General features: G+C 42.0%; 1 protein-coding gene and 1 pseudogene across 3 annotated transcripts in view; both read left to right on the forward strand.

The window, feature by feature from the left end:
- GNAL (G protein subunit alpha L) overlaps window positions 1-24001 on the forward strand; it is a 96333-nt gene that overhangs the window by 51011 nt on the left and 21321 nt on the right. For both annotated transcript variants that reach the window (XM_081149642.1, XM_081149643.1), the window contains exon 5: window positions 8244-8341. In XM_081149642.1, the coding sequence (XP_081005768.1) occupies window positions 8244-8341 (98 nt within the window). The remainder of the gene's footprint in view (window positions 1-8243; window positions 8342-24001) is intronic.
- On the forward strand, window positions 20479-23110 carry LOC308562785 (large ribosomal subunit protein uL22 pseudogene; annotated as a pseudogene). The gene is made up of 2 exons: window positions 20479-21116; window positions 22980-23110. The product of its transcript is annotated as a large ribosomal subunit protein uL22 pseudogene (transcript).

The following is a 24001-nucleotide window of genomic DNA, read 5'->3' on the forward strand; positions in this document are numbered from 1 at the left end:
GACTTTCTGAGATTAACGGTGTTCTCAGACTCCAGAAAAGTCACTTGTTAAAGTATCCATGGAGCAGAACCAGTACAAACATGCCTTTAAATATAAAACCCACATGTAGACACAAACCAGTTTCCCATCAGTTCAAAGTTGCTGACGAAGAACATATGTGAATTTTCAACTCTGTTAATGAGCATAAACGTTTGGTGTGGAGGTGAATGTGGGCGATAAAGTAGGTAGAAGGCAGAGTGAGAGAAGAGGGCTCCCTAGAAAGTTTATTCATCCACTCCCTCGTGAAACAGATATTTACTGAGCTCTTAGTATGTGTCACGGACTGTATTAAGTGCTTGATATACATCAGGGAACAAAACACGAAGATCTCTGCCCTCATGAGGCTTACAGTCTAGCGAGGAATACAGAGAATACATAGAACGTAATGAATAAGTGAGTATTTGGGGAGGTGCAGGGCCGGCTGAGGGGCCTGGGATGGAGTCGGGGACTGCGGTTTTACAGAGGTGGGACAGAGAGGGCCTCATGGAGAAGGGGGTTAAGGAGAGCCCTGAGGAACGAAGGCGGTGAGCAGCGCAGGATCAGGACACACGGTCCAGGCGGCAGAGCAGCAGCGCCAAGGCCCTGCCTCAGGAGGGAGGCCCCTGGGGCTCAGAGAGCAGCAGGAGGCCAGTGTGGCTGGAGCAGTGAGCTGGAAAATGATGCACCCTGCTAGAGAGGTCACGGAGAGAGGCACCAAAGAGATGGGGTCCTGTGGTCACCACAGGGACTCGGAGTGAGCAGGGCCCCACAGCAGGTGTTGAGCGCAGGAGTGACCTGCGCAGGCGAAGCACCATCCTGCTGCGGCTCCAGGCCCGCCCGCCGTAGGGTGGCGGCGGGAGACAGCTTAGGGGGCTGTTGCAGCCGCCTGGGCGATGAGAGCCATGCAGGCGGTGAGAGAGTCAACCCCGGATTCAGTTGGAAAGGGGAGTCCTGCTGGTCCATTAGATGTGGCCTGTGAGAGAAAGAGAGGCATTAAGATGACGTCGTGGCTCGGTCTGAGCCCTGGAAGAACAAAGTTGGCGTCAGCTGAGATGTGAAGGCCATAGGTGGGGCAGGTTTGAAGGGCTCGAGGCTCGCCTCTGGCCATGTTGAGTTTACGTCCATTAGGCATCCACCAGAACTGCCGGGGCCGCCCTTCCCCACCAGCTCCTCGCTTTCGGGAATCCTGTGCGTCCCCTCCTGCCCCCAGCCGCGAGCATAGTGCCTTATGCCCACAGGTGTTCTGTGGCTGTTTCTAGAACTTGGTTCTCAAGCCTGCACATGGCTTCTGTTTCCTCACCATGTGTTTCTCCCTTGGCCTGTCGACATCTAGCAGGCCTTGCAGCAAATGCACGGAAACGACAGTGTCGTGTTCCAAAGCTGAAGGACTCCCCATACCCCCCCCAACCAGCACGTGGCACCGTTGGTCGCCACAGGCCTGACCATCTTGAGTGTGCGCTTGCCCTGCCTGGTGTCAACGCCATCCCGCTTGTTTAGCCCTTCCAGCCCCCCTTTCTTCGTCTCCTTCCTTCCTTGCCCTCACACTGCACCTCCTCCCCTGGCCAGCCTCGGCCTGGAAGACCTGGGACACCCCACGGAGCCGAAGAGACCTGTTCTCGGCAGCCAGCTTTCCCCAGCTGGGATTTGAGCTCAAGCACCAGCATCCATGCTCAAACCGTACATACTGTTTTATGACTCCTCTTAGGCCCCTTTATTAAGTTTTACACTGTAATTTTCCCAAAGAAATATGTCATTGTCAGTAGGAATATAGGAAACTCACTTCTAAAGATGTTTGCTTTCAATCTAACTGTCTTCCCAAAAAGAGGGGCTTCTCTCTCCATTTTCCCTCTCAGCACATAGAACAAGAAGGACTTGGAGTGACTAAGGAGACCGAGAATAATACTTTAGCGGGTTATGTAATTCAAGCCTGATGTTCCAAGGAGAATTTTTGTCAGATAACTTGACAGAGCCTTGTCTGGAAAAAAAGACTGAAGTCGTGATTCTTTGAGTCCCTAATGAAAATACCTAATTATTTTGTTTCTGTTCCCACACAAATAAGTTTCTCTTGTGAGTCTCTTTGGCGTGCGCCAAGTACACAGTTTTCTCAGAGAGTTAGGATTGTACAGCAAGAATCTTAGGTATAAGAGTGGGAGTATTGTGAAGGGGGAAGGCAAAAGCTAAGAAATTTATTAATTTTTTGGAAAAATAATACTCAAGGAAAATTATGTTCCCATCACTGTAGGTAGATTTATTTAATTCTCTATTACAGGTCATGGACCTGATTACTAAAACTTAATACTTATCACAGTTGTTTTGTGAGATTTTAATTTAGAAATAAAAGAATCTCTGGCCCTGGCCAGTGTGACTCAGTGGTTAGAGCCTCGGCCCATGCACCGAAGGATCACGGGTTCAATTCCAGGTCAAGGGCAGGTACCTGGGGTGCAGGTTCAATCCCCAGCCGTCAGGGTGTGTGCAGAAGGCAACCAATCAATGTGTCTCTCTCACATTGATGTGTCTCTCTCCCTCTTTCCCTCCCTTCCAATCTCTCTAAAAAAATCAAAGGAAAAAATATCCTGAGGTGAAGATTAACAACAAAACAAACAAACAAACAAAGATAGAATCTCTAGGTAAATCTTATTATATCTTTTAAAAAAAGTGTAAGAGCAACAAAACCCATGAAACCTTGCCGTGGTGGCAGTGAAGGTCCACTGGCTCAACCCTCCTGCACTTAGGAACCACAGGAAATTCTGCTTCTGCCCCCGGCCTCATGGGTCATGCTTTTGGAAGAGAAACAGAGAGAGGCTGGAGCTATGTAGGTAACTATTTCTGTTTGCAGCTACACTGAAAGGAATTGAAAACTATTAGAACCAATAAGTGCAATTAACAAGGTTGCAGGACACAAGATCAAATGCAGAAATCAATTGTATTTCTATGTACTAACAATGAAAAAAAATCCAAAAATGAAATTTAAAAAACATGTACATTTAAAATATCCCAAAAAAATTTACTTAGAAAAAAAATTTAACAAATGATGGGAAATATCTAACACTGAAAACTGCAAAGCATTATTGAGAGAATTTAAATAAGGAATAAATAAATAGATATATCATGTTAATGAATTAGAAAACTCATTTATGGTGGCAGTTCTCCCCAAAATGATCTATAGATTCAATGCAATCTCAATCAAAACACCAGCAGGCTTTTAAAATAGAAATTGGCAAGCTAATTCCAAAATGTATGTGAAAATTCAAAAGACCTAGAACAGCCAAGATGATGTTGGAGGACTTAACATTAGTAATTTTAAGAATTACTACCAAATTATAGTAATCAAGATGGTATGGCATAGGATAGACAGAGATCAGTGGGACAGAGTTGAGAGTCCAGGAACAGACCCACATGTGTATGGTCAGTTTCAACAGTGGTATTAAGGTAATTCAATGGAGAAAGAAAAGTCTTTTCTATAAACGTGCTGAGAAAGTTGGATATCCTTAGGAAAAAAAGTAAAACTTGACCTTTCCCTCACACCATCCAAAATGAACTCAAATGGATCTTAGACCTAAGTATAAGCACTGTAGAACTTTTAGAAGAAATCTTGAAGGAAATCTTTTTGCCTTTGGGTTAAGAAAACATTTCTTAGAACACACCAAAAAAGCATAAATGCTAAAAGGAAAAAAAGTTGATTAACTGGACATCAGCAAAATTAAAAGCTTTGCTCAACAAAAAATGCTTAAGAAAATTAAAATGCAAGCTACAGTTTGTGAGAAAATATTTGAAAAAACTATACTTGACAAAGGACTTGAATCCAGACAGCTTTTAAAATCTCTTACTCTTATAAAAGAATAAAGGTGATATAGGTGACATATCCTATAGAAGAATATAGGTGATATAGTCAATGATACTATAATAACTATGTATGGTGCCAGGTGGGTACTAGACTTATCCAGAGTATCACTTTGTAAATTGTATAAATATCTAACCACTATGCTGTACATCTGAACTAAAATAAGATAATATTGAATGTCAACTGTAATTTAAGTTTTTTTTAAAATAATTGAAACTAATAAGACATATAACCCAATTTTTTAAATGGGCAAAATATTTGAACAGATACTTCAAAAGAAGATATGCAAGTAGCCAGAAATTACATGAAAAGATGTCCAACATCATTAGGGAAATGCAAACTGAAACCATAATTAGATGTCACTACACACCCACTAGAATAATTAAAATTAAGAAGACTGATAAAGCTGGGTATTGGTGAGGGTGTAGAAAAATTAGAAAACCTAGACCTTGCTCTTGACAAAGTAAAATAGAATAGCTACTTTGGAAAACAATTTAGCAGTTTGTTTTTTTAATATATCTGTATTGATTTCAGAGAGAGGAAGGGAGAGGGAGAGAGAGAGAGAAACATCAATGATGAGAGTCATTGATGGGCTGCCTCCTGCACACACCCACTGGGGATCGAGCCTGCAACCCGGGCATGTGCCCTGACCGGGAATCGAACCCTGATCTCCTGGATCCTAGGCCGATGCTCAACCGCTGAGCCACACCCAGCCGGGCAGAAGTTGTTCTTGATAATGGGACATGGCTATCGTTATGCTACTTGTCTTGAAGCGGCCCTAAAAATCAAAGAAATCACTTGCATGCTTCTGAAGGCATTCTCGCTGGCGAAAGAAGCACGGCCCCCTGGCTTTGGTGGGTAAGCTGATGCCTGTCGTCAGAAATCGCCGTGAGAGACCACCCTCATGCCAAGGATGCTCTTCAGCAGGTGGTTGCGAGGCAGAGACGCCCACTGGCGATTTGTGATCTGGGAGACACGGAGACCAGGCAGAACATGAAAAGAGCAGTCAGGGTGCCCTACTTGCAGGGCACCCTCGGGGTGCATGAGACTTACAGTGGCTAGCTGAGAGGCTGCTATGTTGATTGCCCCCAATCTTGCCAAGTCTGTAATTATAGAATAAGCATCTGAAAGCCTGGGCAATTAAGCAACACAAAACACCTTTTGTATTTAAAACCTTGATTTAAAATGTCACTCCTTTAAGCCTTGTTTAGTAAATCCTTATTTATATATCAGTTGTAATTATTCCACTCAACTTGTGACTTATGTGAAATTACCTCATATTTTTCCAGTAATTTGGAATCTATATTCAAGTCAGTCTCAGAAACAGATTTAGCTCTCATTTCTTTAAAGGGTGCTGAGAGGATTGTGTGTTTTAAAGTAATGGCGTTGGTTTTGCCATGCAGCCATTCATTCAGGCCAGTGAGAGAGTAGTGCATTTGTGGGAAGATCTAAGGCCAGTCGCAATGTATTTGGACACTTAATTAAAGTTTTGCTGACTTATATATAAAGAGAAGATGCTATGATTTATTTTGAAATTTGTTTATATACTTAAAAACAAACTTTTCTTGGTGAGATTTCTACCTAAGTTAGGTTAACCTTAGTCTCTCAGGTTTGTTGCTTGTTATCTGTAGGTCAAGGTAGTTTAGGAAGTTAAATAGTATCATAGGACATTGGCTTTCTCCAGCTCTTAACAGAAAATATCTGTATAACTTCATAGCATAAACTTTACATTTGAGCTGCTTTGGACAACAGACAATATGACTTTAAATGTGAAGTTGGAATATATATATTGAATATCCAACTCTGTTTTTTCATCTCCTAAAAGTGGGTTTTATTTCTTTGTATCTCTAGGGGTTTTTTAAATCACTGCTGGTGACATTTTATCTTTTTCTTTGAAATCACCACATAGAGTTGCCATTAAATGTCTCAAATTAAATCAGTATTGATATGTTCAGAATTCTCTTCAACTTTATCACAAAAAGCATTTCCTACAGTTAATTTTAACTTCCCTTCCCTGCCTTGTATAAAGCTAGTACCTTTATGCCAGCTTGGAAGTTCCTTGCAATAGTTTGAAAGATTTGCAAGTCTTTTGACTAATCATTTGACTCTGTTGGTGGGCTAGGCTTAGAAAAAGCTATATGCTTTACGGTGAAATTAATGAAGGATTCCATCACAGTACAGGCATAGCTTCAGGACATATGGGTTTGGGTCCAGACCACCGTACTAAAGTGAGTATTGCAGTAAAGCCAGTCGTAATCCTTTTGCTGGTGGAGGGTCTCCCCTGCAATTTGTAAAAATCTGCAACATCTGTGAAGCACAATAAAGTGAAGTGCAATAAAATAAAATAAAAATTAGAGGAACAAACTGTTAATATACATTACAAAGGGAATAAATCTCAAAGTATTATGCTAAGTGAAAAAAGCCAGACACAAAAGACTATCTGATTTTATTTATAAGACATTTCTTAAGAAGACAAAATTATAGAGACAGAAGTAGATAAACAGTCTCTAGGACCGTGGTGGGGACAGGGCTCGGCTCCAAAACTAGGGTGAGGAGGGGCTGGAGGTGTTCAAACACTTGGTTGTGTTGGTTGCATGGTGTATAAATGGGTGAATTTTATGGTATGTAAAGTATACCTCAAAAAGCTGTTTAAAATTATCCTAAGAATAGTTAAAGTAGGCTGTCCTTTGGGGAGAAAATAGAAGAGGGTGGCGCTCATTACAAATTTGCATTTGTCCACACTGGTCCCCCGGCACAGGGAACTGCCATGGACCAGAGGACGAGGGAGCCGGCTGGACTCGGAGCATGCTTCCGAGTCCACGTTTGGCCACGTGCTAGCCAAGGACGTTTGAGCAAACAGAGAGTATCCTTAATCATTCCCATTTTGTCATCTGTAAAATGGGACTTGAATCACCTACAGGGCAGGGTTGTTTGAGACACAAATGGTACCGTGTGTCTAACACCGTTAGAGCATTGCCTGGAACGTAATAGGCACTGGGTAAATGCTAAGTGCCACCTCATTTTCTATTTGGGTACTTGAGATTGTGGTCATGCTTCATGCTAGGAAAGATGTGGGTGTGCGGGCTGCTAATGATTTTGAATTAGTTGGTTTGGGGTTTTTTAGCAGTTCTGAAAGCTGCTCCTGAATAGAATCTTAGACATACTGTATTAACTTAGATTTGAGGATGGACAGAGATTATAAATAACATAAGCATGGTGTTACCAGGCATGACAGATCCCACAGACTTTTAACTTGGTATCTACCAGATATCTGGGGGGGAATGACAGAAATCTATTAGATCATTCTGTTATCCAAGGGATAAAATGGAGTAGGTGTATTTTAAATGAATCAGACCTAAACTCAAGCTTTAGAAAATTCAGGTAAATGGCTGCTGACTTGAAACTGCCTATTTTTAAGGTCCATTTGATTATAATAGTAGGCATTATACACTGCGTTCCCATGAAAAGTTATGTTAAACATCTGTTTATGCTCCAGTTGGTTCTAGAAAAGATTTAGCGCTGCTCACATAGTTAAGAAACAAGTCAATAAAATACCTTTTTTCAGAATACAAGGGAATGAAGCTTGGAACAGGAGAGTACCTTATGTGGAACCAGAAGTGAAATTCGTACCCAGAGCGAAAAGCAAGCCCTACACATATGCCAGGTCTGACCTTTAAGTACCTAATGCTTCTGGGTCAGATTTAACCCGCCTGCTTGACTATGTCTAGTCATAAGCATGGCTCACATGGAAAATTTAGAGCAGCTAAAACAGAACTTACCATTATAATAGGCATGTTTTTTCATTGCTGAAGTGGCAGTGCCACTAGTAAAGTTACTGAATACTAAAAACTTTAAAATTGTTAATTGTATTTCTGGGTAATGAATATCATTAACTTTTCACTTGCAGTTTTCATTTTGGGGAACTTTCTGGAAGGATAAGGATGTTTGACAGGTTAATTTGTGTGATGATAACAGATATGCACCAATTTTTCATCACACAGAATGCGAGGTCAGTGCATTTTACTGAGATTTCCACAAGTAAAATAATTCATGTTGCCCAGCCAGTGTGGCTCAGTGGTTGAGCAACCAAGAGGTCACGGTTTGATTCCCAGTCAGGGCACATGCCCAGGTTGCGAGCTCGATCCCCAGTCAGGGGTGTGCAGGAGGCAGCCGATCAATGACTCTCATCATTGATGTTTCTGTCTCTTTCTCTCCCTCTTCCTTCCTCTCTTTCTCTAAAAATCATTAAAAGCATATTTTAAAAAATAAATAAGTCATGTGCTACCTGCCAACTTTAGGGGGCAGGGTTTTTTTTTTTTACTTTTAACTTTTTAAAGGATTGTAACACATATGGTCTCTTATTTGTAACTTTTTCAAATTTTAGGAATTCTTTGATCACGTGAAGAAACTTTGGGACGACGAAGGCGTGAAGGCGTGCTTTGAGAGGTCGAACGAGTACCAGCTGATCGACTGCGCGCAATAGTGAGTCTGAGCCAGCCCGGGCCTCCTTGATGACAGGCTTGCACCCAAGGTTGTGCTGCCTGCCTAGGGTTGCTGACATTTCTTGAATGCTAGGAGCAAATAATTAACATCTCACTACAGGAGTCAACTTTTATAATGAGGCACGTTTAGTAGATGGAAAATTGAAAATCCAGTAGGAGTCAGTGTTTCAGGCAAGAGTCAGAAGCATGTGGGATTCATTTGATCCTGACCAGTGTTTTCAGTTCTGTTCATTTTCACTTCTGTAGGGTTATAGGCATATCTCTAAATGATAATGTGATTAGATATTCGTTATTATATTTTAATTTTATAGCAGAGACCCCAAATTAAGTATTATCAACATTTGCACTCAAGCCCAAGCTCTTACTTAAAGTAAAATGTGATACACAGAAGTGACCTAGGACCCTGAAAGTAGATTATAATTAATATGATAAATAAATATTTGATGAGAAATGTAATGAACTAAGAAATAAGGCAAAGACTCTGGTGCCGGGGCCGGCTGATTGTTTTTCCCTGAAATTCATTGGTATTTTCGATTCATTCTATAACAGAGAATGATGGTCTCCCAGGTAAATGTTAATCAAGAAGTTCTAGATATATTTGCTGTTTTGATAACAAAACTAGTTGTTTTATATGACTCTTTGGGCAGCAAGAAATCAGCACTTTTACATTTTTAGTCTGTAAACTCTAAAAATTCATCCATGTGGAAGAGATTCCATAGGCATAAAATCTGGAAATTCACAGTATTTGGAACCAACTAACGGAGCTATGCTGTAAATACTGATTTCAAGGAGAAAGCTGTGTGTGGCCACCCACAACCCTTTCTCATCCTTAGGAGTTCAGGCACCAACACCTTGTGACAGGCACTGAGGGGGCCAGTGGCAGGGCCCAAGGAGGAGGCACTGGGTGTGTCCCAGCACTGACGGGAAGCCAGTCTGGGAGCAGATAGGTGATGGAAGAGTGGCCATAAACAGGTGAGAGAGGTCACTGCGGCCCGATCCTCCTAAGTTCTGAAGGCCATGCCAAGGAACTTGGATTTTCTTCCAAATGCATTGAGTCCCATCTGCTCCATGAATGGGGTTGTCACAGTCACTCTGGCTGCTGTATGGAGAATTTACAAAGGAAGGCAGAGACCCCAATGGGGTGCCTTGGGTCAGGTGGTAGCCACAGAGGTGAGCCTTGGGTGCTGAAGGGACAGAACGAGGTGGTGGGTTGGGTGAGGACGGCAGAGGAAAGGGGGCCTTAAGGATGACAGCGCAGTGGGCCATGGAGCCATTTATGGAGATGGAGAAACCTGGGAGATGTTTATGGGAGAACAGAGGAAGCTACCAAGATCCGGTCTGGAGGAGTTAAGTTTGAGATGCCAGAGGTGGGTCTAAGGGTGTGTTCAAGCAGACAGCTGGTTGGAGCCTGGCGCTCAGAGCGAGACTAGGGAGACAAGTGTGAACGCTGCCAGCCCTCTGATGGCGTCCAAAGCCTTGGAAATGCGTGAACACACTGGAGCGGGTTCAGAGAGAGGAGTTTCCTGGACCCAGGAAGTTCATTCCTCAGAAGTTGGTTTCAGGAGAAAAATGACATCTAAGAAGCGAGTGGTTTAGATTTGGGTGTGGGAGTGGGGAAAGGTTCTGGGTGGCACTCAAACGCAGTCTGAGAGGGTTCCAGAAGGCACCCCACCTCATGGAGGAACTTTATCTTCCCCTTACTTTCATTTGCTCTTTCTCTAACATGTCATTTCACAACCATTGAAAAGCCACGACAGAATTATGTGCTAAATCACACATTTTAGAGATGGAAACGATATGCTAAGAAAATACTAACAACTGGAATCTCTAGCATAGTTCATAATAACACTGAAATTCACATATGTTTGCATTTGAAGTTGGTGTGGAATAGGTGTGTTATCAATCTTTTCCGCTATTTCTTGATCAGAGACATCATGAGGGAACACCGCAGTGCTGCTCGATGTCAAATTAGGGATTTCTTTTTCTTAAAAGAAAGAAACAATTTATTCTCACCATAGTGATAGAAATGACAATTTAATTTAAAATAGACTGTGCAAATACAAATTTTAAAAAAGTAGTAGTAGTATGAGCCTTGGCAATAGACAGCTGGGATTCAGATCTTAGCTCTGCTGCTGATCATTATGTGAGAGTTTGGATAAATTACTTTAATTGGAAAAATTATGGAATCTATTCTCATACAGTCATAGGATTAAATAAGCAGATATCCAAAGTCCTCAGAATAGTGTGTGGCACAAGGTAAGCCCTAGATAAGCTCTTGCTGTCATGTCACCAATGTGGAAACTAAGGCCCCAAGGGGTAAACTAAGGTGCCTGAGGTCACAGTTTCCCACTAACAGAAGGGACACAACCAAGATCTGCTATTTCCTTCAGTTCTGTCCTTTCAAATTACCACGAGCCATGGATAAGAACCACTGGTGAGCAAGACTCTTAGGCATGGGATCAAGACTCCCCCTCCAGGCTCGTCAGGAATAAAGCACCGAAGCCTCATTACACTTTACTTTAACTCTGGCCCGACCAAATCCCAGAAACCAGCTCCCCCTCCAGACCTCCCTGTTTAGGTTAATCATGACTTCTCCAACTTTGCTTTTTTAAATCCATTTTAACACACATTGGAATCAAGTTGGATCAAAATCAAGTTGGATCATTAATCTTTGCCTCTTAACTATCTTGTTTTTCTTCTGTACTCAGATTTTGAGATGGGGTAGTTGTGAGAGATTTCAAAAACAAATTTTTTTAGATTGTCAAATAAAATACTAATGGAACATAAGCTGCTTCCATCTCCCATCACCATCCCTTCGTAAAGGAAAGGACATTTCAGTGTCAAAACGGTAAAGAGATGTAAAGCCTGGGGCCACGATACTCTGGCCACCTTGTCCAACACACTGGATTTATAATTCCTCAGGGAATGTGTCTAATTCATCCTTAAATGCCCAGCTCTAAGGCGAGTGTTCTTGCATAGAGTTGGTGCTCGGAAAGTGCTACTTCAAATAAAGGAACTGGCAGAACAGGAGCCCCATGTTCAGTATGATGCTGATAGGAAAAACTGACCCTGACCCTTTAAAATGCTCCACCTGCCACCCCAGACTCACACTCTGTGGCCCTTCCTGCGCCCCCTGCACGTTCCCAGTCTTCTGACATGTTTTCTTCTTTCCCGTCATCTAAATTGCTCTGAGAAAAGTCTGACTTCTTGGTATGAACCTAAGTCACTGTGTTACTTACCTCGCTCAAAAGTATTGATTTTGAACCTTAATGCTTACTGTGAAGGGAGCAGTTCTAAACGCTGTTAAAGTAACTTCTTTCATGGCAGGAACCACGGGAATAATTGGGGGAAGAGATGCTTCTCAGTGATGCTGAAATTCTGTTATGGCTGAGCTGCCCATGAAGAACCTAGGGACAGTCTCGCAGGTCCTCAAAAGGCTAAACACAGAGGCAGCCAGCATCTCCACTCCTGGATATGTACCCAAGAGAATGTAAAACTTATGTCCACACAAAAGCTTATGTGCAAATGTTCATAGCAGCATTATTCTTAATAGCCAAAAACTGCAAAAAAAACAAATGGCCATCAAATGATGCATGGATAAGCAAAACGTGATACATGACACAGTGAATACTATTTGGCAATAAAAAGGAATGAAGCACTGACACGTGCTACAGCTACAGCAGGAATGGGCCTTGAAAACATTATGCTGAGTGGAAACCCTGACACAAAGGCCCCAAATTATGTGAAATGCCCAGAACAGAAAGATATATCTATAGAGCTAGGAAGTGGATTAGTGGTTGCCAGGGGTTTGAAAGTGGAAGAAATTGAGAGTGACTATTAATGGTACAGGGTTTCTTTTAGGGATAATGAGAATGTTCTGGAACTGGATAGTAGTGATGGTTGCACAAACTTGTAAATATACTAAAAATCACTGAATTGTACACTTCAAAATGGTGATTTTTATGTTATGTGGAATTATAGGTATTTTGTGAATTATATCTCAGTCTATAAAAAGAAAGATTACAGGGAAGGAAGAATCCAGGGCAGGAAAAGTAATGGGAACACTGGTCAAGACAGGCCAGGGGGCAGTCTGCTTGTGGAGCCAGGGGCCCTTTTGTCAACTATAGATGAAAGTCTGTAAGACCTGCTGCATCTTACTCAACCAGCCACAGACACAAGCCGCTCTCCGAGCCGGCAAACACATACACTGGGGAATGGGAGCTCCGAGATTATGAAGTACCTATGTTTTGCAAATGAAAAGACCATTTCGATCTGTTATGCTATTTGACGTGCAGGGAGTGGAAACTTGGTCAGGCAACTTCAAGAAAAGGGAAATTTGTTCTGAGTCTCTCGGAAGCGACTAGTGAGTCAGCGGCACCATAGGGACCAGCTCTTCTGCTCCGGATGGCCAAGCATTTTGACTTTGCTTTCCCTGTCTCCTCTTCTTGTCCTTGCTCCTGACTGGCAGGTCCACTCCATAACCTGCAGGCCCGATCAATCCTGGAAGAAGCAGGGGAGACCAGTTTTGTTAGCATCCAGGCAGCCTGTCTCCATCTAGCCCTGTCCCCCACCCCATCACACTGCCCCACTGGCCCAGTCAGTGGCCATTTCTGTGGCCCGGACCAGAGGCTGTGGTAAGCCAGGGCAGCTGGACTGCACCTCCCACACCAGGACTGACATGGCCAGAGGCGTGTGGGAACAATCACTGTAACTGAGCTTTCAGTATTGTACTTTTGGTAAAAATGAGTGTATTTGGGGCACCAACCAAGCTGTGCAAATGACCACAGATTCTGTTTGATACACAGTCCCCCACTTCCCACTGGGAACCTCAGAAACAATCTCTACTGCATTATCCCCCAAAATGCGTTTCCTCTAAGTCCTAATAATAAATGATTATGTAGCCATGGAAACAGCTATTTTGGGAGAGAGAAAATTGGATCTTTAGAACAGGTTTATAAAATCAGACTTTGCATAGTGTAACTTGAAGCTCTGCAGCCCAGAGTGTAGGTTCTTATGCTTTGTGCCAGTGTGTTTACATGGCAAGAGCCTCTAGGAGTATATCCATTTAAATAACTGCTTTTAGAATACTCTCAAAGACAGAGAATATCCCAGAAAAGATAAAAGAGCAGTGAGAAAGATAAAGTGATTTTCTGCTCCGTCGCATCTGCCTTTGTCACCTGCCAGGAGTCCTGGCGACTACGTCTACCCTCTCTCCAGCACTGACTTGGAGCTCATGGCTCTCAAGTCCTTGAATCTAAGCTTTCAGGACAATCTGGAAATTCATAGCAAAAATGAAATTTGAACTTCAAAGTTGATTTTTTTTCTCTGCAGATCATTTTAAAATAAAACAAACTGTAATTTAAAATGTTCATGTTACCATGTAGTGTTGAATTCATTAAACATGTGATCAACTGCCTGGGGGCACATACACCTTCTCCTTAACTCTCATTTGACCTTCACTTCTGACCAAATCTATTTTTAGTTTTATTTTCTCAATCTTCGGAGTTGAAAATGTTCCTGTTTATGGGCAGTACAGTAAATTTTTTTTACAGGTGTGAAGAATAAATGTAGTGGTAGGGCAAAGTAGGTAGACCAAATATCTCAGTTGCGAGTCAGTCGCCCCTGATTATCTGCCTTCTGCGCTCATTTGGAAACCCTCACTGGGAAGGAATTTTTGAGAAGGTTTGCTTAGCACATGTTTCTGTGTGAGTAGGATACCTACAGTTTTCCTCCTATGTCTCTCTCCTTTACTGTCCCATGACTCACAACACTCTGACTCCAGATGCAAAGGGGGATTTTTTTCCCCACCAAGCAATTCTCTGTGACACCAGCTGGTTGTCCTGCAATTTAACTCAATTCTGACATTATCTACTGGATACACAGTCAGACCCAAAGGTTAAGGACTCAGCCCCCGTGAGATTGCCCCCATTTCAAGGCCACTTGTAGGTCCCCAGGTTATCCATAACTTCTCTCCAACTTGGCTATAGATCAGAGATTCCATGATCTCCTCCCTCTTAGGTTTGATTATTTGCTAGAGCAGCTCACAGAACTCAGGAAAACACTTCTTTATGTTTGCCAGTTTGTTAAAGGATATGATAAAGCATACAGATGGACAGCGAGACGAAGGGATACGTAGGCGCGGCCTGGGGGTGGGGGGTCCCGAACCCAGGAGCTGGGGTTGCAGTAACCTTCAGGTACATGCATGTGTTCACCAACCTGGAAGCTCTCCAAACCCTGTACTTTTGGAATTTTTATGGAAGCTTCATCATGTAAACATGACCCCTCAAGTCCACTCCCAGCCCCCTCTCTCCTACCTGGAGACTTGGCGGGTAGGCCTGAAATCATGTTGGTCCTTTTGGTGACCAGCCCTGGATGGCTCCAGGAGCCCACCCAGAGTTACCTGATCAGAACAAACAAGACCCCTATTATTCAGGATGTTCCAAGGGATTTAGGAGCTCTGTGTCAGGGACTGGGGTCAAAGACCAAACAGTGGAACCAAAGATGCTCCTATGGCTTAGGAGATTTCACGGGTTTCAGGAGCTCTGTGCCAGGAGCCAGGGGCAGAGACCAATCTATATTTTTTCTGTTATCTCGCACTGTGTAAGTGGATTTTTTAAATCTTTCAGAAAAACTCCCTTGAGTGGAGAATACCAGTGGTTTCCCATGCAACACCTCATGGAATCCTCAGACTTCCAAAGGGTCGCCCTGGGACTGGACGGGGCTCCGAGTCCTTGCCCGTCCAGCATGTCACACTCGTTTCTGATGCTGTTACCTATTCGCTAGATATTGTTAGTTCCATTTCAAAGGCTGTAAAAAGCAGGCCCGTGAACTATACATGGTAAAAAAAAAAATTCTATTTTGCTACCTTTGAGCTATATTTTTCCACTTCTTTCTTAGAAGGGAGGCCCTTTGTCAAGCAGTATTCTGTGTCGGGTGACAACAGTGACGAGGCTCAGCGGTGGTGAGGAGCCCAACAAGTGGCCCTTAGCCTCTTCTGGACTTCTTTGTGGCCCCCAGTTGGCCCCAGGACACACCAGGCTCCACAAGGCCCAGTTTAAAAACTAGGGCCAGTTTCCAAAATTTGTAGCCACAGGACCAAACGAAGTTTAGATCAAATACCAAATCAAAGTGGTATTTTGTTAGAATAAGTATATCATACCAAAGTTCAGTGTGTTCTAGATGTTCACATTGATCACGTGTACTCATTAAGTTCCATGTGGCCATTCTGAATAAAAGAAAGTTGAAATTCAGTGTTCACAGATGATAGCTGAGTCTTTCACTGAGCTCAACATGCAGTTTTTTCCTGCTGGGGTAGGGGTGTACGGAACTATGGAGATGAGTAGGTAGCAGATGGTAGCAAAAACTGGTTTGTTTGGGGTTTTTTAAGTTTGCCTTGTAATCACAGGAAACATTTTAAGTTAAATTATATAGAAATGTGAAAAGAACTGTAAGAAATTTTCTTCCAAGTTGAATTCTTGATAGCTTCCAATAACTTCTTACAGTTCTTAACATAAACATGAAATCTGAAAGACACTTAAACTTTTAAAGACACAAATACTGTCTAGCATGGAAATGTGTCACGTTTTCACCTTTGATGGTGTGAAAGGTACTGTGTGACAAGAGCTCGGGCCCACCTGTGGGATGGCCTTTGATGAAGCAGGGCACAGCATCCTCTGTGCCTTCAGGGACCTCCCTTCACAGTTATACTGGGGACAGGTGCTATGTCATCTAAACAATGGCCAGTGCTCTGCTACAACCTTCCTTCCAAACAATACATATGCAAGAAGTTGAAATATGTGCATAATGTCTTGACAGTTTGGTCTACACATATACACACGTGTCAAAACTCAGCAGATGTACACTTAAGATTTGTGTTTCTTTGGATCTAAATTTTACATTAAAAAAGCTACGAACAAATATTGATGTCTAGATAAAGATTTGCATGCTGAAGTATGTAGAGGGAAGTGTACTGGTGCCTACAATTTCTTTGAAATGCATCAAAAATAAGATGGATAGATGGATAGCTACGTGTGTGGTTTTAAGTGTAGTAAAATGGTAATGGCAGACTCTAGATGGTGGGTATTCAAGCATTCAGTATGAAATGATTTCAAATGTGTTGTATGTTTGAACTTTTTCATAATAAAATGTATAAGGAAGGAAAATATACATATGTATAGGTGTGATCAGAAAAGAAAAATCAGAAACATAGCACAAGTTAACCTATTGGTGATACCCCACAAATTGCAATATACGGCATTTAAGACGTTTGTTTATATAAGGGTTTTTATTACAGTTCTCTTAAGTGTTCGCTGAACTCTGAAACACAAGGAACCCAGGGAATTCGCTGAAAACCACCACTGCTATTAACAAAGTGTACAGCTTGTGAATAGCTTAAGGGGCGTGTCCTGTATTTCTAAGCTTCCAAGTGTAGCTGCAAAATAGCTCATCATTATCGAAGCTTACCATGTGGGGGTGCTATTCTATACACATTATCTGAGTTAACAAATTGATCCTCACACTAATCCAAACAGTCTGTTATCTCCACTTTACAGAGAAGGAAACAAGCACCTAAGATTGCACAGGACTACACCATGCTGGACTATTACTTGATTTATCCAGGATTTCAAATTTTAAACCTAAAGATTGTGAAGACTATTGTAGGTTAAAAGTTCAGTAAATATTATGTGAACATCAAATGAGTGCCAGGTACTGCCAGGTGCTAATTTATGAAAATGATGAGGCCTGGTTCTAAGCTTATAAATAAATGGATTGTCACAGGGGCACCTGTTTTTCAGGTTCTAAAGTCACTCTCATAAACTTTCCATTTCCATCTAATTTATATCTTGGACATTGTTTGCAAATGAAAGCCAGGATAGTTGTTTTTCTCTAGAGGTCCTCGTGGTTCAAGAAGGTAAAAAGGTAACTCACAAAAGGGGGAAAGACTTGTAAATTACCTGATAAGAGACTTGTATCCAGAATACAACTCTTACAACTCAATAATAAAAAGATAAACAATTTTATCTTAATAATAGTTTTATTGATGTTTAAATGAACAAATCAGAATAGACATTTCCCCAATAAGATATAGAAATGGCCATTAAGCTCATGAAAAGATGCACAGCATCATTAGCCATTAGATAAGTAGAAATCAAAAAAATAATGAGATACTTCTTTACACACTCTAGAATGACTGTAATCAAAAAGCGAGATAGCCCTGGCCAGTATGGCTCAGTCGGTTGGAGCATCGCCCCTTGCACCAGAAGGTCTCAGGTTCGATTCACAGTCAGGGCACATATCTGGGTTGCGGGTTCAATCCCCAGTTAGAGCACATACAGGAGGCAACCAATCGATGGATCTCTCTCTCCCCCTTCCTCCCTTTCTAAAATCAATTTTTATATATACGTTTATATATATATATATACAAAAAAAAAAAAAAAGCCACCCAGGAGAATTGCAAGCTAATGCCCAAAAGCCCGAACTCCCCGATGTCATGTAGGTTACAGATTATATAGGGCAAAATCACAAGACACTATAGGTTAGGGGGTTTGGGGTTGTGCTGGAAGCTGATTGGTTGGAGTGAGGCAAGGGTAATAAATCACTTTTTCAGGTCTTGAGGACAGTTCTGAAGTCTGCTCCAGCGTCCTCTGTCTGGTTTCATTTGGAAGTAACCAGGGGATCCTTAGGACTTCTGAGCTGCCAGGAAACTTAGTCAAGATGTTATCTTTAACCTGCCAGAATTCCAGACCTTGTGCTCATTAGTCAGGTCCAGGCTGCTCCCTCCTGCTGCCTCAGGGGCTGCTGATTTTTAAATGGTTCTCAAAATATGTGGTTTGTCAGAACTAGTACTCTCTACTCTATGACCGTGGGCTCTGTAAATCACTTGACTTCCTTAAGCTTAATTTATCTCAACATGATGTTATGTAAAAGCAAGTCTTGTGGCAGACCAAATACAGCATTGATTAAAGATAAGAAAGTGTCAGTGGCACACACTTCTTTCCAGGATCAGTAACAAAAACACAAAGGCGGCTGTTCTCCACTAGATCCCAAGATTCAATTCAAAGTAGCCCTGGGGAAGCTCCCAGCTTCTAACCCTGTTTCCATTACACAATGAAGGTATTCCAAAAGGAGGACCCGGAGTGTTTTAAAATGCACTGGCTAGTGTGCACATTAACTATTTTTTAACTTATGGGTTGTAAGCTTGGTGTTCAAGTTGGTTTTTTTTTAAGCCATGTGAGAACAATCAGCTGTAGATTCCCGCAGCGGGTTCCAGAGGCAGCCTGGCTGGCTGGGCCAGTGTGCTGGCCTGTCCTGTCCTGTCACCCCAGGCTTGCAACTGGGAAACTGGAAATTGCTTTCCATTCAAACTCACGTCTGCAGGATAACCTATTAACTTCCCAGTAGACAGCCAGGCAGCTGTTAGTTACTGCACATGCTGCAATGCAGGGGAATAAGCGTTTCTTAAAAAGAGAAAAAAAAGAGTAGCATAATAAAGATCTGCAGTGAACAATGAAACAGACTGTCTTTGTACAAAATGTTCTGTAAATGGAAGAGTAATATAGAAATAGACACAGTCAGCCTTCTCTGATTTGCTGAATCTATATTCCCCACGAGATTTGCAAACATCCATCACTAATTGCTGGGGGAAAAGGGACATTTAAATAATACATTTTTCTCTCATAATAAATTTTAGAATTAATCTACAGATTGTTTGGGGATTTTATTTTTAGTTTAATGTTTTTGAGCAGCCTCCCCTGGTGCTAAGACCTGATAAAGGCATTGTCACAAGAATATTAGATCATAGGGCCCCCTTTCCAATTTTATAAATGAGGAAGCTGAGGCCCGTAAAGAGAGCTGACCGGAGCCTGCCCCAAGGCCCTTCAAGACCACACTACGGGCTGCTCCCTCCCACTTCACAGTGCTTCCTTTGTTGAGAGAGTCCAAAAATCATCTTAAAATAGGAATGAACTAAAGAGAATCTAGAGTTACTCTTTAACAAAACCCAAATGGGAAAATTTATGTGTAGAGACTACTTTTTTAAAAAGAGTGACTGCCATTTATTTTTTCTAAATCTGGCTCTTTCTTTAAGGCAAGGAGGACGGGTAGGACTGTGAAGCCCCTGCTGTGAACAGCTAGGACCAGGCAGTCACTGCTTTACCCATCACCAGAAGAAACCCTGGACTGTCTGTGGGAGGCCAGGAGTATTTAGATTTAGTTTTCAGCCTGTCCCCAGGTTGGCAGGTGGTTCAGTGCACAGAGGGAGCAGGAGAATCCCTACGTTAATGCAATAGTAGATGCCCCATTAGACCTCAGGACACAGGGAAGGAAGGGTTCTCCTAACAGTATCCACGCCCCCCACCACCATGAGAACCAATAACCCAGCCATTTACCAACCAGCACACAGTGCAGACGTCTATCACATGCTCTTTCCTTCTAACTCTTTCTTGTTTTCATTTTTAAACCTTGACATCAAGTTAACATAATTTGAAGGACAATGAATTTGCAGTTTCACAAGGTTTGAGAAGTCTCAGAGTTTTAAATTATAGTTGCATTCCTATATAAGGGTGATATAATGAAAAAATATGCATATAATGCACACAGTAATATGTGTAATGTATTTTTTGAAATGGTTGCCAGGTCGATATATATCCAATGCCATTTCCTTTGGCTGCATTCATACCTTTAACAAGAATTTATTGAGCATCTGTGTATCCCAGAGGTTGACTGGTACCAGGTGCAAGATTGTGAATCAAAATGTCACCATAAAAAGATCTAAAAGGACAGACTGATACTGAGCAAACCAACATAAATAAACACATAGATACAAATTGTGGTAAGTGAGGCAGAGTTCTGAAAGGTAATTCCGGGTATAACATTTCAAACCACTAGAAACCTACACATGAGAATCCAGCAATATTTTAACACACACAGTAACATTATATTTTATATATATTTCCTTTTTTTAGCATCTTTAAATTTAGTAAATGATTTTTCTCCATTGAAATCAAGCCACATGTCCTGCTTAAGTATCTCAATTTTAACCTTTTGTATTGGTTCAAAGGAAGGAAGGAAAAGAAATAGGCCCTATGTGCCAAATTATGGCATATTTTTCTTCCCCATTTTATGATAAAAATAACTGGTCCAAAAGTAGCTCTTCCTGAAAGCAACCTGAGGTAACCTCTGAAAATGGTTCATTATTCACTTGACTCAGAAAACCCCACAAAATCATGCAAATCAAGAGGTTCAAATCTTCATGTTCACTTTAAGAACACTTGTGAACCTGCCCAGGCCGTCAAGGGCAATCATATCCGAAAAGCCGCCAAGTATCTGAAGGATGTCACTTTACAGAAGCAATGTGTTCCATTCCGTCATTACAGTAGTGGAGTTGGTAGGTGTGCCCAGGCAAAACAGTGGGGCTGGACCCAGGGTGGGCGGCCCAAAAAGTGCTGAATTTTTATTGCACGTGCTTAAAAATGCGGAGAGCAATGCTGAACTTACGGGTTTAGATGTAGATTCTCTGGTCATTGAGCATATCCAGGTGAACAAAGCCCCCAAGATGCACTGCAGGACTTATAGAGCTCAGGGGCAGATTAACCCACCTCTGAGCTCTACTGCCACGTGGAGGTGATCCTTCCTGAAAAAGAGCAGCTTGTTTCTAAACCAGAAGGGGAGGTTGCACAGAAGAAAAACATATCCCAGAAGAAACAAAAAACAAAAACCTATGGCCTGGGAGCAAATTCAGCATAAAATAAATGCTAGTAAAAGCACAAGGGAAAAAAAAGTTGTACAATTTGTACTCTTATTACCAGTTTATGACAGTACCTATTTCTTCCTAAAAGTGGGTATTATAGTTTTTGCCAATGTATTTGGTGAAAATGGTGTAAAAAAAAAAAAAATTAACTGGCTTGACTTTGACTCATGGCTTTCTATAAATGTCTGCACTCTAATGAAAAATTTTTTACGGTCTGTAAAAAAAACTTTCTACTTTGGCTGAGCGTTGTAAGGCAGCAATGTTGTTGCAGAAGTTCTGACTGTCCCCGTGACTATAAACTGTATGTTCTTTGTTTACACCATGAATTGAATTCAGAAGGTTCTCATGTGCAATCAGAAGTATCATAGGACCAAAGTCTCCTTTGATAATCTTTCATAAACCCAAAATAATCTCCCCGTTGCTAGATACATGAAAAAGAAAGCATGCTAATCTAACAGACCCTGAAGGTTTCACCCTCAATGGAACATATAGAGAATGGAAAAAGTTATAGGATGCAGGTGTAGGGAAGGGGATCATCTAGTATTATCCCTAAGAATGTGACTTGAAAAACTAGGTGATTGGAGGTGCAATTTATTAAAAAGGGGTAAGCAGATTAGGGGGAAGGACTGAGCGTTCAGTGATTTGGAGGAGCTGCCAAGTGGTCTCGCACCCCAAATTTTCCAGTGTCAGGAGACTCTTGGCTATATTTGGAGCTCAGAAGAAAACTTGCTCTGGAAATGTAAAAGTGGGAGTTGTTAGCTATAGAAAGAAAACCACAGGGGCCTAAGGAATGTCCCCAGCACAGGGAGAGGAGGGGCAGCTGCCAAACATGAGGCCAGCCTTCTCTTCTGTGTTTCAATCTGCCCTGGTCTCTGAAAATACTGCACAGCTCCTGGAACTCCACTCCATTACCTAATTGTCTGGCCAGCCTGGAGGGGAGACCTGCCATTATTCCATTATTCAGTGAATGTAGCTTCAAGGGATGTTAACTTCCTTTAGCAACCTTACTTGGGTCATATTAACCTTGCAGTCAATGCAACTTCTCAATCTTCTCAGAAGAAAACTGGTAAATCGACTTCTTTCAATCCAAAGATGATCAGTCTTTTATTTTTGTTAACTTATTGGATTCCCCATTGTTTTATTATTGGTCCCCACTATATCTATGAAATCCTATTTCTAACACTCAGCAGATGGGTGGTCCCAGTCCAGCTGCTTAGTTTTCTGTGCTTCAGTTTCCTTACTTGTAAATTGGAGGTGTTAATAGTGTCTGTCTCATTAAGTTTGTGAGGATGAGATAATTCATGTGAAGTGCCCAGAACAATGCCTGGCACTTCAATACTTAATAAATGTTAGTTGTCATTAGTCTCATAATCTATCAGTGTTTCTCATGATTATATTGCAAATGCTCTCACCTAATGAGAATTTGTCATTAAGCAAACTGTGGAACATGGGGCACGGTACATGGTTAAGGAACTGATTTGCTAACTGCAAGGAAAGCCAGGGACCCCAAAGAAAGGGAGGGTAGGATGGGGTTGAGCAGAGAAGGGGGCATAGGCCCTCTAGCCCAACTTCAAACAGATTTCTTCACTTTATTGGTTTTTTATATTTTGTTTCTATAAATGTCACATGTGAAGAGAGAGTTCTACTTTAGGGAAAAAAGTAATCTTAGCTCTGCTGCTAACAAGGATAACGTCCCTCCCCTGCCAACCACAATTCATTTCAGCAAAGCCTTATTGGATGCAGTGCCTTTGGTGTGCAGAGAGCTTGCTGTCCACTGGGGGAAAGGAGTAACATTGTTCTCTGCATCTGCTTGGTTCATAATATAATAGATAACCTGTCCCCAGACAGTCTGCCCTGTGTGCTGTGGAAGAGATGCAAAGTACAGTGTCACTACAGAGGAAGGGGGTCCTGGGAGGCTTCATGGAGAAGGTGGCTTTTGAGGAGCAGCAACAGGCAGAGATGAACAGGATGGAAGCCCAGGCAGCAGATGGAGGGGCATAGATTCTCATTCTCCACCCTGATCAACTGATGCTCAGTTTCCAAGTTTCATTCTGGTTTAACTGGTGCATAGGGGAGGGAAAGAAAAGGGAGGGTGGGGAGCCACTGTGCCACATAGAGGATTTCAGCCTTTCCACCCAGGTTTTGGAACAAGAAAGTGATATAATCAGAGCTGTGTTTTAGGAAAATGCATGTGACACCAGCACACCTTTAATTTGTGGTGCAAGACACTTGGAAAGTTGTCACAGGAGGTACAAAGGGATGGTGAGACTCTAGATTAAAATTACCTCTAAACAGAATTAGCTCTCAGTAATCATTTTCAACCTAGCTCATTAGGTTAGGGCAGGTTGGGCCTTCTTATGTTTTGTTATCGCTGTATCTGAGAAATCTTTCAAAAAGGAAAAAAGCCACATCACACTGCTGCCATTTGAAAGCCTGCATTTTAAAAGGGTATAATACATAGTGACAGTTTTGATGTATGCCAGTGGGTGTGGGTCCCAGTACCTCACTGTTCTCTGCCTGCATAATGTAGGATGACAGTTTAGCCTGTCAAACTTAAAATGTGAGTGAAGTTCCTTGGATATTTATAAAACATCAAATAGCTAGAATAATGTGAGCAAATGATGGGTTGTGTTTTTATTTTATTTTATTACTAAGTCAGAGAAAGATATTTGGATGACAGTTGCTGGCAACTCACCGATAAGCCGAACTCTGGCCACAGTAGAAATGTGGCGTCCATGGTTTGGAAGGTATTTTCACCCACTGGTGAAATGAAAGGATACCCCAGGACCCAGCCCAGACTGTAGTCGGAGAGTGAGAGGCAGGGCACTGACACAGCTTTTGTTTTGTTTTTTAATGTATTAGCAATGCATGGTTTCAGGTCCCCCCCGAGAG

The sequence above is a fragment of the Miniopterus schreibersii genome (genome assembly GCF_964146895.1).
Source record: "Miniopterus schreibersii genome assembly, chromosome: 10".
Lineage (NCBI taxonomy): Eukaryota > Metazoa > Chordata > Mammalia > Chiroptera > Miniopteridae > Miniopterus > Miniopterus schreibersii.